The 16,634-nt window shown below is 31.5% G+C and overlaps 1 protein-coding gene across 9 annotated transcripts in view; it reads right to left on the bottom strand.

Moving 5' to 3' along the window:
* Positions 1-16,634, bottom strand: part of LOC135138150 (actin-binding LIM protein 1) — a 55,636-nt gene that overhangs the window by 15,662 nt on the left and 23,340 nt on the right. For all 9 annotated transcript variants that reach the window (XM_064068070.1, XM_064068063.1, XM_064068041.1 and 6 more), the window contains exons 2-4: positions 8,141-8,361; positions 7,909-8,089; positions 1,575-1,795 (exon numbers count right to left, since the gene is read on the bottom strand). In XM_064068070.1, coding sequence (XP_063924140.1) covers positions 1,575-1,795; positions 7,909-8,089; positions 8,141-8,361 — 623 coding nt within the window. The remainder of the gene's footprint in view (positions 1-1,574; positions 1,796-7,908; positions 8,090-8,140; positions 8,362-16,634) is intronic.

Raw genomic sequence — 16,634 nt, forward strand, 5'->3', positions numbered from 1 at the left:
GAGATTTGCCTTTAAGTTGGCACTACCGCAATTTGATCCACCTTTAAAAAATTCGGTTGCCAATTAAAAACTGAACAGCGATCGTAAGCCTGTGATAACTTCAGAAAAACCTCATCCTCATTTGCGTCTATAATTTCTAGCAACAAATAAAATGAAGTGTCATTTTTTATTATATTTAAATGCGTGTTAGCAGTTGTATTAAGTAAGAAAAAAATCCTTTTTGAGCATTACCAAAACTGACTCCTTTTAAGATTCTTTAACAGCGGGAGGTCAATGTAATCTGTGACAGTAATCCTCTCCAAGTCCTTTCATGGGTAGCTAAGAGGTTTAATACTCTTATTAGCTGTCTACTCACGCAAATTTTTGCACTGACAAAACTGGCCAATTTTTCGTTTCTGGAGGTCGAGTAAAAGTACAAATGAATAATTTTTTGCGTCACAATAAACAAACAAACGTTAGGAATGCCATCCTAAATTAAAAGGATGCCACAACAATAAATAAAACTAATCGCGTTGGCTGCCCAAATATTAATCAAAATATTATTGATTTGCTCGTACTTGGTAACAGCCTTGAATCAGAGTGATGTGATCGATTCTCGGCACAAATCTTGCGTTTTAGTTCCACGAACACGAATTACATAACTTTACCCCTTCACACCACATAATTCTCCCCAAACTAAAAAACACATTTCGATGATTCACCCTAATTTATTCAAAAAAGATGCGTAAGCAATAAATCCCACACCACGTCGACTTTCGTCCACCCAAAACCAAATAATAGTACAGCAAATCCGCGCTCACTTTCTCCCAATTACGAAACATTTTTAACCTTGAATACAAATTTGGATGAAGTCAGACGGCTATTGCATAAAACAAACACAACTTTTAAGTTTCCTCTTACTAATTGTTAAAGAAACCGGTACCAGCAAAAAACTTTTCCTTTCTGCTTGCAGTGAATGGAAGATCGGTATCAATACGAATGTGTGCAGGTGCTTTCACGAGACAAAAAATCGAATCTATCTAGAACTAATCCGTAATTTATTGTCGTTTGAACATTTTAAAGCGACTGAAACACAGGCACGCTTCGGTTATTAACACGAAGTATAAACAGTAGCCATGAAATATTTACTTTATTGCTCCTAGTAACATCAGATGGAATCTGAGCATTTATGGCAAAAAAAGCTGATTAATGTGGCTCGTAAAAGAAAATTAGGAGAATTTAATGATACAAAGGGGACCAGATATGCGACTAGTGTTTATTTTCTCAATCCATGTGCTACACGGAGAATTTCGCTTATAGTAAGAAGTTTCATGACCGAACCAACACAATGAGGTTTTAATTTATTCCAATCCTCGTACGTTTTATTGGCATCTTCGTGTAAATGAGCCTTATCAATCACTCCCATCGCAAATTCCAACAAGTGGCAAAAATATTTTCCACGAGCTTAAGACACTCCCACTTCGTAAAATGCGAATGCCGCTATAAATCTGATTAACAACCAAACTCCCGTTGATTAATAAACACACCGAAAGCAATTACCGCCATTACATAACCTAATCATATCTCTATCTCACCTGCAGCACCTTTCCGCTGATATATCTGTTGCAATATGCGCATTTAATCCCAAATTGTTTTTGGTAATCCCTTTCACAATACGGCTTCCCATTGCGTCCCATATATTCTCCATGCAAAACCACTCCACATGTACCACACTGGAAACACCATATGTGCCACTGTTGTTCCAAGGCTACCAGAGCTTGTCCTTCGTTCAGTTCTTTGCCACAACCGGCACATTCTGAAATTTTAGAAGCCATTATTACATCTGTGCGAATCGCGATTGACCAAAATCGAAAAAATACTTCGTATCACTTATTTGGTCGAGTTATTTATAACCGTGACGAGGACGTTATCGACGTTAAAAGCGATTAGCTGTTGCAAACGTCTATCAGAATTCTCCTGGAAAGTGCGAATCCGCTATCTATCTTAATTGAGAATAATTTCAGGAGGAATGCCGATTTTTAGATTTAATTGGTTGGTTTGGTTGGGGCTTGAGTGATGTGAGGTGAGTTTTCGCTTTTGTCGGAAATGCGATCGATGTTGATTTCACAACGGAACGTCCTTAAAGGAAAAAGTTTGTTGTTTTACGTAAATGGGAAGTTGTTACGGCGAGTTACAAGCGGACTTTCTAGAGTGAATTACTTCAATTTGTTTTCAGTGGCGTAATAACAAAACTAGAATGGATACGAAGAATAAAACAGAAAATGAGAATTTATTTTTCAGCTGAAGTAGCAAGAACTTACAATTGGTATTGAGTTAACAATTTGGTTTCAGGTCGGATTTTAAATCAGCCTTTTACATTTAGCTACCCATGATTGAAATCCGTCGTTTTCATTTTCTGCCGAAAATTAATCTTATCGTGTCCACCCACTTCAACGAACAACGAAACGCGCTATTGTTCGCCAGTTTTTTTCCAAAGTGGTGTATTTATTATCACATGCAACCTTATGTCGATTAAACAATGCGCGAAATTTGTAAAATCATTAAAAGATAAGCAATAAATGGAACTGCAACCGATTGAGAGGTTTAATACTTTCAAAAAAAAAAAAAAAACTAATGTACGACAAATTTTACTTAAAATGTCAAATAAATCTACTTCTTGAGATAATGCAGAAAAACTAATCTTCAGATGTTATCTTAGATAACTGTCAGATCTACTGAAACGTGGCATTCTGTTCGTATACTAGAAATAACAAAAAGAAAAATTTACAATTCATCATATAATTTCACTGAGTAAAATGGTCATGCTCTTGAATAATATAAAAATATGTACCTACAATAATAAATGCCATTCTGTTGCTGCATTTTTCCGCTCTTTTCACCACATTATTGCTTGAAAATGGAATCGAGATTTCATTTGAATGAACTTAAAAAAACGTGTAGTATTTAATAGCACGACGTCATCAATTTTTCGGACACAATGATATTAAGCAACGGAAAAAATATTTTGTCTCAATGCCATTCAAGTTTTTTATTTTTCAAATTTGGCAGATTTTATTCCAAAAAAATTAAAAATAAAAAAATCGCTTTAGTTAAAAAAATGGTCCTAGAGTTCTTGTAACCCTATACCTAATTTCAATTGATTTGTACGACTGGTTTTCAAGATATTTAACCGTTTCCATACATTCTAGAGATCCTGTATAGAGGTTATAAGAAAACAAACATGTACTATATTTTTTCAAAGAAGCGGAATTCAGTGGACTGTCCTTCAAGGGCGAGGGAAGTTCTGCCGAAGGAACGTTGGATCAATTTGGCAAAAAAGCGGCGGAAAAAATCGACACAAAAAAAGTCATTAAAATGATAAATAAAAAAGGAATTAAAAAACGTAAAAAATTAGGAAAAATAACAGGAAAACAAAAAACCTAGAGAAATCAAGGTGACGAAAAATGTACAAAAAAACTAGAATTCAAAAAGTGCTAAAGACTTTAAAAAATGCCTAAAAATAAAAAACGGGCACAAAAGGGTAAAAAAGGACAAAAGGTTTTAAAAAGCAACAAAAAATGCGTTTAAGAACACGCGAAAAACCCCAAGAAACGTAAAAAAAGAAAAAAAAATCGACAAAAAACAGGCGTTAGAAACGCAAAAAATGCACTACAAAAAAAAACCGTTAGAATAAGCGATAAGGGACACAACAATCCGTAAAACAGTGACGAAAAAAATAAAAATCCGACCAAAAATAACAAAAAAGACGAAAAAAATAACAAATGTCAAAAAAATTTATTAAAAAAATGCGCTAAAAAAGCGACAAAAGGATGTGTAAAAAAAGACACAAAACCGACAAATAAAAGGAAGCCATAAAGGCTAAAAAAGTCACAAAAACGCCAAACAAAAAACAGGTTCCTTAAAAATAAAATTTAAAGAATATTTAATTAAAAAATAATAATAACCGTTAATTTGCGACAAGTCATGGATCCAATTACGGTAAAATTCATAAAGAAAAGTATAACAAAAGATTAAAAAAATAAATAAATAAAAAATGCGTGAAAAAAGGAACAAAAAAGAGGGAAAAACCTACAAAAAAAGGAGGCTAAAAAAGACACAAAAATACTAAACAAACAAAAAAAAAGAGAAACGCGCAACAGACAAAACTTTCCTTATAAAATTTTATTTTTTGTGAAAACCTTTATAAATTAAAAAAAATAAGAAGAGCCACAGTTTAACAAAAATGCAACTTATACCAGTATAAAAGGTTGTTATACATTTTTGGATTTTTGGAAAAATTTAATCCCTAGAGCAAAAAAAAATCAAAGCGGATTCATAAACCACGAATATAGGAATCCACATGTCACATAAAATTTAAAAGGCCTTCACTAAATTTGAAAATGTGAGGGGACGTCATCAAATTGTTGGAGGGATGATGAGCCAAATTTTTAGCAGTTAACAATAATAATTACATATTCCTAATATACAAAACATACTAAATTTGACAACAATCGATCCAGTAGTTTCGGAGATTATCTGTCTAATAAAATCTGGCCAAACAGATCGACAGACAGATGGAAATAGAAAACCTATTTTTGTATTTTACGGATGAAATGTCCAGAAAACATAAAAGTAGAAATTCGCCGGATGAATTATATTACCCCTTTTGGGTTGGTCACTGGCGCGCAGCGGTCAGTAAACCCTCTGTGGCTGGTCTAATTTCCAAATATGTTATAGGAAATTAAAAGGGTTATTGTTATCTACAGGTTCTTACATGATAAGTAATCGACGCAGTCTTTTTACTCCAGCACATTACAGTTCCATCAGTTCTACATAAGTTTGACAGCACAAGAACGACAAAATTCGAAAAATATCCTAGTTTTTAGCATGGGCGGGCTTAGTTGCTAAAATAAGATCGATTCTGCCAGATGACATGTCCTCTAAAAAAAGAGGGCGGATGGGTGGGGCTAGTACCTGCCAAGATAAAACTGATTTTGGCAAATGACATACGCTCTAAGAAAAGAGAGGGCGGATGGGTGGGGCTAGTAACTGCCAGATCGATCTTAGTAAATAAGTATTAACCCCGCCCACCCGCCCTCCACTTTCTTAGAGGGATCTCATTTGCCAAAATCAGTCTTATCCCAGCTAGTGGCTGCTAAGATAAAACTGATTTGACAAATGACATATCCTCAAAAAAAGAGAGGGTGGGTGGGCGGGGCTAGTAGATGCTAAGATAAGGCTGATTTTCGCAAATGAGATATCTTCTAAGAAAAGAAAAGATAGGTGGGCGGGGCCTGCTAAAATAAGATCGATTTTGGCAAATGACATACCCTCTAAAAAAAGAGAGGGTGGGTGGGCGAGGCTAGTATCTGCTAAGATAAGGCTGATTTTGGCAAATGAGATACCCTCTAAGAAAAATGAGGACGAGTGGGCGGGGCTAGTAACTGCCCGATCGATCTTGGTAAAATAAGTATTAACCCCGCCCACCCGCCCTCCACTTTCTTAGAGGGATCTCATCTGCCAAAATCAGTCTTATCGTAGCAGGTACTAGCCCCCCCACCCACCCACCCTTACTTTTCGTTGAGTATGTCATTTGTCAAACTCAGTGTTATTCTAGCTAGCGGCTGCTACGACAAAACTGATTTGGCAAATGACATATCCTCAAAAAAAAAGAGAGGGTGGGTGGGCGGGGCTAGTGTTTGCCAAGATAAGACAGATTTTGGCAAATGAGATATCTTCTAAAAAAAGAAAAGATAGGTGGGTGGGGCCTGCTAAAATAAGACGATTTTGGCAAATGACATACCCTCTAAAAAAAGAGAGGGTGGGTGGGCGGGGCTAGTATCTGCTAAGATAAGGCTGATTTTGGCAAATGAGATACCCTCTAAGAAAAATGAGGACGAGTGGGAGGGGCTAGTAACTGCCAGATAGATCTTAGTAAAGTAAGTATTAACCCCGCCCACCTGCCTTCCACTTTCTTAGAGGGATCTCATCTACCAAAATCAGTCTTACCGTAGCAGGTACTAGCCCCCCCCACCCACCCACCCTTTCTTTTCTTAGAGTATGTCATTTGCCAATCTCAGTGTTATCCTAGCTAGTGGCTGCTACGACAAAACTGATTTGGCAAATGACATATCCTCAAAAAAAAAAAAGGGTGGGTGGGCGGGGATAGTATTTGCTAAGATAAGACAGATTTTGGCAAATGAGATATCTTCTAAGAAAAGAAAAGATAGGTGGGTGGGGCCTTCTAAAATAAGACGATTTTGGCAAATGACATACCCTCTAAAAAAAGAGAGGGTGGGTGGGCGGGGCTAGTACCTGCTAAGATATGAGTGATTTTAGCAAATGACGTATCCTCTAAGAAATGTAATTAAATTATTTTAAGAAAAGACTCTCGAGGCTCCAAAGCACTTTCAAATGCTTTCCAAACAGGAATACCTAGAACCTCAAAATTGTTTTAGATTTTTCAAAAAAAAAAAAAAAAAACCGGGATCCCAAAATTAACTTAACTCAAAAACAAGTCAGGTCAGGATTTTCCAAAAATAGAAGACCAAAGTCGCCCAAAATTATTTTAAATAATTTACAAAAAAAAATCTCCACGGGCTCCCAAATTAATACACCATGGGTTCCCAAACACTGCGGCACTCAAGATTTTTTTTCAAATTCATCTAGCAACAAAACACCAAATTCCTTTAAATTTATCTGAAAACAAAACACCAGGGGACTTAAAATTAATTGCGAACATTTTAAACGACTTGATCAATAAAATAAATCACTTCGCTTTTTTTGAAACACGCTACATATTCAATTTTAAAATTAAAATTGGATTTTCAAAGTACAATTAATACTTCACTGATATTTGTATTTTATAAACATTTTTTTGTAATTTTTTGAAACGACGACGTAGCTTTTCCTGAGCAAATGAAAATCCTTCATTACAAAACTGAGTGAAAGTTCTTTAAGTGCGTTAATGCACTATTATTGTACTCGGTGTAAATATGTAATATGTATAGAAACCGCCTGCATTATAAACATTGTAATTACATAAACAACTATGTATTAAATGCTGAAAAAACGTTCTTTACAAGGTGAAATTAAGACAACAGAAAACACTTTCTTGATGAAAGTTTACACTCTCATACAAGTATTTGCACATTTTTTGTACTGACACAAAGAAATCCTGACAAACGTCTATGTATACAAAGCGTGTCAACGAGTCAATGACGTAACGTTACGTCCTCTCACAGCATGACGTCAATATTATTTCGCCGCTACTGTGCAAAACCTTCAAGAACCGTAAAAAAATTGTATCGTGCAATTATTATTATTATTATTATTATTATGACAAGGCAACACGGTCTACTTTTCACATTAATCACAACTGAGTAAAGGCTTTGAGGTGACACTAATAGATGTCACTATTAATTACACTGTCAATCTTATCTGTAATGGAAGCTTGAATAATTGGTTCCTCAATAGTCATTTTAATCGAACTGATAACGAAAATGGTTATTTCGTTATTCGCTTTTTGACTAAATAAGTAATCTGAGATGGATTTTAATCGGTTCCATTGTCCACGGACTTGTTTTAAACGACAAAGTCTGTGCAAAAGTCCGAAATACTTGATTTGTCATGTGTTATAGTTTCCGATGCGAAACGTTACGGGTTTTTGCAGCTCTACACCTACTATATATCACCGAGCTATTTATTTAACGTTTCAATGCAACAAATAATGACTGTATTCCGCGTCTTCGTTGCCACCTACATCACGAAAATCCTTCCTTTCGCCGCGCGCTGTTATTTCACTCCGGAAAAACGCATTATCGCCGTGATCTAATTCCCCTATAAATACTCATCACCGCCTGACTCACACATCCAGTGCATCGAGGCCACTGGTCACTTGCACACTTAATTAATTGACCGCAATCTTACCATTGGCATTATTAGTCGTTGGGCTAGTTTTAGGAGTCCCATCCCTAACCGGAATCTGAACACATTTCTGGCAGAGTACCTCTTTTCCCGTGTAGGTGACCTTCTCGTCGGGCGGCGGTTGTCGGCAGCGGTCGCACGTGAAACACTTCTTATGGTAGGTTTTGCCGAGGGCAGAGACCACCTTAAAACACCCAATTTATTCCCGCGAATTTACCGCAATTCGTCAAATCACCTCTCCCTCGACGTAATCTTGGCAAGTGGCACATTTCGTGCCGAAATTCCGTTGGTAATCGGCAGTGCAGTAATAAGCGCCGTCTTTCGAAAAGAAACCGCCTTGCGCTAGAGAATTGGAGCACACTTTGCACTTGAAGCACTGGGTGTGGAAGTATTTGTCTTGGACGCGGAGGACTTCCCCGGAACATTTTTTCTTGCAGGCTTGGCAGAGGGTTTTACCTGGAAAAGAAAAGTCGAGTTAGTTTTACGGGTTTTGTTTTGGGTTCAAATGAGTGGTCGTTATTGGAGATGTGGTGAAGATTGAGTTCATTTGAAGTAACTAGGTTTTAATGGAGCTACTGCATGTAGGTGCGTTTGCAGGATTTGCATTTTTCTGGGGGATTCACTCATGATAGCGTTAGAACTCGTCACGGAACGTTTTTGTGGTTATCGAACGGGGTTTTTAACACGAAGTGACTCTTGAAGCAGATTCCAGTGTCCTAGACCATCACACTTTTTCTCGATTATTATTAGTTCCTTATCTTTTGTATGTGGTTAATGAATCCGTGTTCAGTTTTTACCATAAATATCCATATTTTTGGAAAAAAATCAAAATTGTATACTTAACAACATTTTGCAATTGCAAAACCGAATGCTCTGACATCTTGCAAACGTTTTCAGGTTATCGTAATCATGGTAAAGCGTTACTCAAAAATCAATCATTTATACCCTTCTAAACGACTGGTGACCGTCATCCAAAAACTTTTACCTTCGATCAATTTTTTTCATATTACAATTTTTCGTTTTTTCATTTTCTTTAATTTTTCAAATTTTCGGTTTCATAATTTTTTGTTCTTCAACTTCATTTTTTTAATTTTTCAATTTTTCATTTGCAATTTTTCAATTTTGCAATATTACAGATTTTTATTTTTCGAATTTTCAGTTTCTCAATTTTTAACTTTTCGATTTTTCAATTTTTCCTGTTCTTGATTTTTATTTTTCATTTTCCCGATTTTTTTATTTTTCTTTTTATCATTTCCTTTACTTTTTCAATGTTTTTTCCAATTTTATAATTTTTCGTTTATTAAATTTTTCAATTGTGCAATTTTCGGATTTCTCAATAATATTCAGTTTTCGGAGTTTTTTAATTTTCAATATTTCGAGTTTACAATATTTCATTTTTTCGACTTTGCACTTTTTCGATTTTTAAGTTTCTCGATTTTTAATCCTTCAATTTTAAATTTTTCGTTCCTTCATTCTTTCAGGTTCTTGATTCCCAGTTTTTAGATTTTTCAAAGTTTTCACTTTATACTTTTTTTTTTTTCATGTTTTAATGTTACAATTTTGGAAAACTCGGAAAATCAAAAGTTGAAAAACTGAAAAAATTGGAAAATTGCAAAATCGAAGAAGTGGAAAATCTAAAAATTACAAATCAAAGCACTGAAGAAACGGAAAATTGAAACACTGAAAAACCAAAAATCGAGAAACGTAAATCGAAAATTTGGAAAGAAGAAAAAGCAAAACGATTCGAAAAATTGGGAGAATCCAAAAACTGTACAATAGAAAAAATATAGAATTGCCAAAATTGTACAGTCAAAAACCTATGACATTGGAAATCGAAATATTGAAAAATTCTAAAATCTGAAAGTTCGAAAATTGCCAAATTTTAAATTGAAAAAAAAAGAAAAATTAGAAAATCAGAATACTGAAAAACCGAAATGTTTAAAAAATAAAGAAAATAAACCGAAATGAAAATTGCACATCGAAAAATTAAAGAAATGAAAAATTGAAAAAATAAAAAAACGAAACGAAAAATTACAAACCGAAAATTTAAAGAAATGAAAAACTGAAAAATAGAAAAACTGCAAAACTAAAAATCGAAAAATTGGAAAGTGGAATAAATGAAACAATCTACTAGGTAATTAAAAAATGGAAAAATTCTAAAATCGTAAAATTGAAAAAGTTTTTTTTTATTATTTTGATTATTACATATTCAAAACGACAACTAGAAAAATTGAAAATCAAAAAAAATTAAAAATTTCGGAAATTAAAAAACGAAACGAAAAATTGCAAACTGAAGAAGTAGAAAAAAGAAAAATCGCAGATCGAAGCACTGAAGAGTTGGGAGATTGAAACATTGAAAAACTCAATCGAGAAACTTAAAAATCAAAAATATTAATTAATGAAAAAATTGTAAAGGAGAAAAAACGGATCGAATCGAAAAGTTGGAAAACTCAAAAACTGTAAAATAGAAAATTTATAGAATTGTCAAAATTGTAAAGTTGAAAAACTGTAATACTGGAAATCGAAAAATTAAAAAAAATTAAATATCGAGAAATTGAAGAATCGAATGAATTAAGAATGTAAATATATTATTATTATTATTATTATTGGGTATTTAAAATGAAAACTATCAACATTATAAATCAAAAACTGAAGAAACGAAAAATTGAAAAATCGAAAAACTAAAAACGGAAAAATTAAACCAAAATTATACATTGCACATCGAAAAATTGAAGAAATTGCAAAATCTAAAAACTCAAAACATCCAAAAGTTGGAACTGAAAAACTGAAACCTCAAGGAGTTTGCATGTCGTACAATTGAAGAACCAAAAAAATATACAAAAAATTGAAAAAATAAAAAATTGTAACATATGAACACTGAAAAATCGAAAACATGGAAAAATAGAGAAAATAAATGAACAAAAAATTGCAAACCGAATATGTACAGAAATGAAAACTGAAGAATTGCAAGAAACTGCAAAACTAAAAATCGAAAAATTGAAAAGTCGAATAAATGAAAAAATCCAATAATTAAAAATTGCAAAAATTCTAAAACGTGAAGTTGAAGAGGTTTTTTTTACTATTGTTATTATTACATACACATTTAAAACGACAAATAGCAAAATTGAAAAATCATGAAACTGAAAAATCTAAAATTGAAAAACAACGTATTAAAAAATTTCACAATGAAAAAAAATAAAAATTGTAAAATCAGAACATTGAGAAATACGAAAAATTGAAAAAAAAACACGAACATTTGGAAAGTTGATGAAACGAAAAATTGAAAAATCATGAAACTGAAAAATCTAACATTGAAAGACCGACAAATTAAAGAATCAAAAAGTTGAAAAATCGAAATATGTATTGAAATCGAAAAATTGAAAATCAAAATATTAAAAAATTTCACATTGAAAAAAAGAAAAATTGTAAAATCAGAACATTGAGAAATTGAAACATTTTAAAAATTAAAGAAATAAAACAAACGAAACGAAAATTTGCAAACCGAAAATTTGAAGAAATGAAAAATTGAAGAATCGAAAACTTGAAAAATCATGAAACTGAAAAATCCAACATTGAAACACCGAAAAATTGAAGAATCAAAAAGTTGAAAAATCGAACTATGTATTGAAATCGAAAAAATGAAAATCAAAATATTAAAAAATTTCACATTGAAAAAAAGAAAAATTGTAAAATCAGAACATTGAAAAATTGAAACATTTTAAAAATTAAGCAAATAAAACAAACGAAACGAAAAATTGCAAACCGAAAATTTGAAAAAATGAAAAATTGAAAAAACATGAAACTGAAAAATCCAACACTGAAAGACCGAAAAATTAAAGAATCAAAAAGTTGAAAAAACGAAATATGTATTGAAATCGAAAAATTGAAAATCAAAATATTAAAAAATTTCACATTGAAAAAAAGAAAAATTGTAAAATCAGAACATTGAGAAATTGAAACATTTTAAAAATTAAGGAAATAAAACAAACAAAACGAAAAATTGCAACCCGAAAATTTGAAGAAATGAAAAATTGAAGAATCGAAAAATTGAAAAATCATGAAACTGAAAAATCCAACATTGAAAGACCGAAAAATTAAAGAATCGAAAAGTTGAAAAACCGAAATATATATTGAAATCGAAAAATTGAAAATCAAAATATTAAAAAATGTCACATTGAAAAAAAGAAAAATTGTAAAATCAGAACATTGAGAAATTGAAACATTTTAAAAATTAAAGAAATAAAACAAACGAAACGAAAAATTGCAAACCGAAAATTTGAAGAAATGAAAAATTGAAGAATAGAAAAATTGAAAAACCATGAAACTGAAAAATCCAACATTGAAAGACCGAAAAATTAAAGAATCAAAAAGTTGAAAAATCGAAATATGTATTGAAATCGAAAAATTGAAAATCAAAATATTAAAAAATTTCACATTGAAAAAAAGAAAAATTGTAAAATCAGAACATTGAGAAATTGAAACATTTTAAAAATTAAGGAAATAAAACAAACGAAACAAAAAATTGCAAACCGAAAAATTGAAGAATCGAAAAACTGACAATTAAAAATCGAAAAATTGAAAAAAAAAAACAAAATTTGTAAAGTTGAAGAAACGAAAAAATGAAAAATCATGAAACTGAAAAATCTAACATTGAAAGACCGAAAAATTAAAGAATCAAAAAGTTTAAAAATCGAAATATGTATTGAAATCGAAAAATTGAAAATCAAAATATTAAAAAATTTCACATTGAAAAAAAGAAAAATTGTAAAATCAGAACATTGAGAAATTGAAACATTTTAAAAATTAAGGAAATAAAACAAACGAAACGAAAAATTGCAAACCGAAAATTTGAAGAAATGAAAAATTGAAGAATCGAAAAATTGAAAAATCATGAAACTGAAAAATCCAACATTGAAACATCGAAAAATTAAAGAATCAAAAAGTTGAAAAATCGAAATATGTATTGAAATCGAAAAATTGAAAATCAAAATATTAAAAAATTTCACATTGAAAAAAAGAAAAATTGTAAAATCAGAACATTGAGAAATTGAAACATTTTAAAAATTAAGGAAATAAAACAAACGAAACGAAAAATTGCAAACGGAAAATTTGAAGAAATGAAAAAAAAATTGAAGAATAGAAAAATTGAAAAAACATGAAACTGAAAAATCCAACATTGAAAGACCGAAAAATTAAAGAATCAAAAAGTTGAAAAATCGAAATATGTATTGAAATCGAAAAATTGAAAATCAAAGTATTAAAAAATTTCACATTGAAAAAAAGAAAAATTGTAAAATCAGAACATTGAGAAATTGAAACATTTTAAAAATTAAGGAAATAAAACAAACGAAACGAAAAATTGCAAACTGAAAATTTGAAGAAATGAAAAATTGAAGAATTCCAAATCGAAGTACTGAAGCGATGGTAGATTGAAACACTGAAAAACTAAATCGAGAAACTTAAAACTCGAAAAATTGGGAAGAAAAAACGAATCGAATCGAAAAATTGGAAAATCTAAAAACCGTAAAACAGAAAAATGATAGAATTGTCAAAATTGTAAAGTCGAATAATTGAAAATGATTTTTTTTAATTACCATTATTATTATTATTACTGTGTATTTAAAGTAAAAACTAGAAAAATTGTAAATAAAAAATTGTAAATCGAAATTTTGAAAAAATCCAAAAATTGAAAAATTTTACATTAAAAAAAAGGGAAAAATTTTAAAAGCTCAATGTCAAAACTGGAAAAATAAAGAAAATAAAAAACCGAAACTAAAAATTCAAATCGAACATTTGAAAAATAAAAAATTGGAAACTTTAGAAACTCAAATCTAAAAAATGCAAAATCCAACAACTGAAAAAAATCAAAAGTTGGTAAACCGAAAAACTGAAGAAACAAAAAATGAAAAATTGAAGCACTGAAAAAATCAAGTCAAAAAAGGCTGCTTTTTACTTTATAGAGCATATCAGAAAACAAAAATCAAAAATTGTTACAATTTTTTTTCAAAGAACCGGGATTTGTTGGGCTGCACTTCAGAGGCGTGTTCTGTTGAAATAATCTTCGACCAATATTTTTAATATACGAAATTATTCCACATGGAAAAATCAAAAACTCGTGTATTAAATTGTTTTATCTATTAACAACACAAATTATCTCCTCCTAGATAACAACAAAAAAACACCCACCATTGTTTCAAACATTTGCAATCCAATTAACATTTTAGCACTTAAGCTCCATTAGAAAATTATGTAATCGCTCGAACAAACGACTCGACTCACTTGACACAGATGCTCTGCGAATTTGTCTGTATGCAAAACCCAACCAACCAACGATCAAAATTTATGATGTAGTTTTATACTTTTACCTCTAAAAGGCAAATAAGAACATCAAGTCATCACGACCAAGGTCTACAACATGTAACAATAATTAATTCCTGCCGTTGAAAAAACCCTGTTAACCTAATATTCCGACTTATCTCTAAATCAAACCGAGCGCACAATAAGCACTATTTTAACAGATTTAAAATTATCCCGCCTAACCTATTTAGCATTTTTTCGGGCTTAAAAGTGAATTTCAACGCGCAAGCCGCATAAAATTCGAAATAAATCGACGCGTACGTCCTAAAAATACCCATTTGACCAAATGATCATTTCATTCATGAGAAGCGCACAAACATGACTTTGTTAAATTTCAAGGCCGAGAACAAATTTTAGCGCATCGTTTCCACTAAAGTGAAGCCGAATAAATCCACAATAAAGAATTGTTGTGCAATAAAAGCTTTAGGTGTTGGTTAGTAAACAAAAAGGGAGTTAAAAATAGGAATGATCGTGGCAGCTTTGAAACATAACAGAGTCGTTTAAATTTGTATTTATTCCATTATTATGTAGGTATTTTCACGGGTGAACAATTCAGCCATGAATTTAACCCATTATATTAAAATAGCAAGCTATAACACCTTTCATTGCGATTCAATACAATCATTTCGTCCTTAACCTAAACCCACAAACGCCGCTCGCTTAATTCAACTCGTAAATTACAATCTTCAACGTCGTGAAGGTGGGTCGTAGGTTTGGTGCAATTTTTGCGGAATTTCATCCAAGATTAAAAAATTTTAAGGTCAGTGTGTGTGCTGCATTTCCGCTGGGTTTGGGTAACTGTTATTTATACTTCGATTGTGTTTCGCGAACATCGAACTAGAAACGAAACCGCCAGGAAATTATTAATATAAAAGCAAATTTTTTAATTTATCTGATAATTAAGTCCCAAAATTGGCTTCTAATGACGACGGCGCCACACCAGAACCGACCCGCTCACCACAAAACTGAACAAAATTAAATTGAATTCGCGATTAACCTGTTTCGATTTTTCAGAAATGAAAAAATTTACAGTAAATTTTGATAGAATTTTTTTTAATCGCGATCGTTAATTACACACACATGACACGCAACGACAAAGGTAGCCAATTTCATGCCGTCTGAAGCGAGCGACGGTTTACTTTTCAGAAATTCTATTACTGTTTTAATTTAGACTTTGAAAGTCCTATTACGAGCTCGACAACTCGGTAATGGAAAACTATTAATGTAATTAAAAAAGCGAACGCAATAATAACCACTCTTTGGGTTAAAAATTACATACCGTGCCCGTTATCAAGCGCACTATCAAATTAAAAATAATTAAAGGTACGAGTTTCTCTTTGTTGTTTTATTGTTTCTGAGATCTCCAACTCAAAAAGTTAATTATCGAGGGGTAAAAAGCAATTAGTTCAAAAGATTGAGTTTTGCTTACGTCACAGAAAGTCATCAGTTTCGTCTCCTCGTCAGATTTTAAACGACATTTAAATGAAGTGACATTTTGATCTTTCGATAGTCGTTAAGCTAGAAAAAACTCATTGCTACTTTACAATCGCTCACTATTATAATTTTCTCCTACGTGAGTTTCTAAAAATAGACATGAGTTTTCACATTACGCTGAAATGTAATGTTAAAGCGCAAGGACAAATTTTAATTTTTTTAGACAATGTGTCTGGGTATTGTGGAATAAATTTCATAAAAAACCGCAACTGATATTTACCAAAAAAGGTCAAACCAGTCGACGAGTATTTTTTATTTTTCGATTTCTCAGTTTTACGATTTTTCAATTTCTCGCTTAATAGGTTTTTTGTTTTTTTTTGAATTTTCGCTTTTTCGTCTTTCCGATTTCTCGATTTTTCATGTTTCGTTTTCTCGTTTTTCAATTTTACGATAATTTCATTTCATTGGATTTTTTAAATTTTAGATACATCCCATTTCTCGATTTTTGTATTTTTCAATCTTTCGAAAAATTAAAAATCAAAAAATTCTAAAATCGTAAAATTGAAAACATGAAAAATTGCAAATCAAAAATTGAAAAAAGGAAAAAACTGAGAAATCGAGAAGCTGAAATATTTAAAATTGAAAAACCAAAAATTAAAAATCTAGGAGTTGAAAAATCGACAAATTGAAAGCCGCAAAATTGGAAAGATAAAAATTGAAAAATTTCACATTGAAAACAGAAAAATTACAAAATCAGAACATTGAAAACCGAATAGTTGAAAAAAATGAAATGATAAATTGCAAATCAAAAATTGAAGAAATGAAAAATTGCAAAAGCGAAAGACAAACATTCAAAGTTGGAAAATCGAAAAATTGCAAACTCAAAAAGTTGCATGTTGTAAAACTGAAGACCCAAAGAAAAATAATAAAATACTGAA

This window comes from Zophobas morio, unplaced genomic scaffold (assembly GCF_036711695.1).
Source record: "Zophobas morio isolate AGI-343-1 ecotype UQ-CSIRO unplaced genomic scaffold, CSIRO_AGI_Zmor_V1 ptg000004l, whole genome shotgun sequence".
NCBI classification, from domain to species: Eukaryota; Metazoa; Arthropoda; class Insecta; order Coleoptera; family Tenebrionidae; genus Zophobas; species Zophobas morio.